The sequence below is a fragment of the Cynoglossus semilaevis genome, unplaced genomic scaffold (assembly GCF_000523025.1).
Source record: "Cynoglossus semilaevis isolate Cse_v1.0 unplaced genomic scaffold, Cse_v1.0 C19225564, whole genome shotgun sequence".
In the NCBI taxonomy this organism is placed as follows: Eukaryota; Metazoa; Chordata; class Actinopteri; order Pleuronectiformes; family Cynoglossidae; genus Cynoglossus; species Cynoglossus semilaevis.
The window spans coordinates 1-1,663 of record NW_007585591.1 but is presented as its reverse complement, the minus strand read 5'-3'; the positions used below and the strand labels follow the sequence as shown (position 1 = coordinate 1,663).

Genomic DNA, 1,663 nt, shown 5'->3' with positions numbered 1-1,663 from the left:
CTGTAGAATCTTTCTTTTCTCTTAAAGACATTGAATCACAGACATGTGAATTTAATTAGCGCTGATATTTTGCCCTGTGGACTTTTCTGTGTGACTAACTTGTGTGGTTTTGGTTTGTTTCCCAGGAAAACCACAGAGGATGAATGGTAAACTACATGGAAAAGTCCACGTGGGCAGATCTCCTTCAGCTGTGGAGTTCAGCAGCAACGATCTCCACTCGTATGTTGTCGCAAACGATGGCCGATCCTACGTGGCCATCAGCGACATCCCACATTCCGTCGGGCCCTCACTGCAGCCCCTGTCGGCCCTCGGTGGTGCAATCGGATGGGCCTTCGCCCTGGAGCAGCCAGGCTTCAAGAATGGCTTCAGTATTGTTGGTAATGAGTCACAAAAACATGACAATCTACATATTAGGGCTAAAGTCAGAATTAGTTTTAACTTTTTTATATTATTATTTGTTTAAAGTGCAGATATTGTGATACCTTCGATGTGTTTTTGCTGTTGTCAGTTCTCTAACTCTTAAATGTCCCATTCTCTATGCTCTCACTTACGCTCCTCTTCATTACAAAAGTGTAGAATCTTGAAGCCTAAATCCATCGCAACAACTGTCAGTGCTTGTGTCCGCACAGTTGGTCATACAGCTGCAGTTTTCCTGGCCCGTTCCAGCCGAATTCTCCTCAGATGACCTCAGACAGATGGCGGAAAGCCAAAGTTCATTCAGGGCCAGGGTCTCAAAGCTAACCTCTCCTCTGTCCTGTGAAGGGGGGGAGTTCACACGGCAGGCAGAGGTGACCTTTCTGCCAGAGAATGAGAAGCTGACCATCAAGCAGGAGTTCAAAGGTATTGATGAACATGACCACCTGGTTGTGAGCACTACCCTGAACGGTCGGGTCCCCGAGGTCCCTGAAGGAGCCACAGTGCAAGTCAACCCTTTTTCGGAGATCTACCAGTACAGCAACAACTGTAAGTTACAATCTGAAAAATATAAACACTGATTCACTCAGTCTGACTCTAGTCATTTTCCCATATTTCAAATCAAGCAAACACTGATTCACTATCACCTGTTTTGACAGTGATCACATCCTCCTCCACCCGGGACTACATTGTGAACCTGCCTGACGGATCCACCGACACCAGGACGTATCAGTGGCGTCAGACCATCTCCTTCCAGAGCTGCCAGCACGACGAGTCCTACAGAGACATGAAACCGACCCAGATGCTCAACGTGGACCAGATATTTGTCATGTATGACTCCAGTAATGAGCTCATCCGGTTTGCCATGAGCAACAAAATCGGGGACATCAACGGTGAGGTCATGGAGACAATTCCCGTCTTCCTGTTTTGCTTTGAACACACTTCCTTCCTGGAGTACAATACACACAGTCTATATTATCCTGATCAAAAGATGGTTGAAATCAGGGTTATGGTTTGGGTTTTTCTTGATCCTAAAAACCACCGGTTTATGAAATAGTAACGACAACTTTTTTGGCCATGTTTTAATTCTCAGGCGGGCAGCCAGAAGAAAACCCCTGTTTCACAGGAAGACATGGATGTGACACAAACGCTGTTTGCAGACCAGGAGACGGAAACCAGTTTACTTGCCAGTGTGCTGCTGGTTTTAATGGTGATGGCCGTGTATGTTCTGGTAAGACTAAAGTGTGAT

At 46.2% G+C, this 1,663-nt stretch overlaps 1 protein-coding gene across 1 annotated transcript; it reads left to right on the top strand.

Annotated features, from left to right (window-relative positions):
- Positions 1–104: 104 nt before the first annotated feature.
- On the top strand, positions 105–1,645 carry LOC103399098 (nidogen-1-like; the record flags this gene model as incomplete). Its single annotated transcript, XM_008337842.2, has 4 exons — positions 105–377; positions 763–963; positions 1,074–1,307; positions 1,508–1,645. Coding segments are annotated over exons 1-4 (811 nt in total), but the record flags the coding sequence as incomplete, so codon positions are not given.
- Positions 1,646–1,663: the final 18 nt, after the last annotated feature.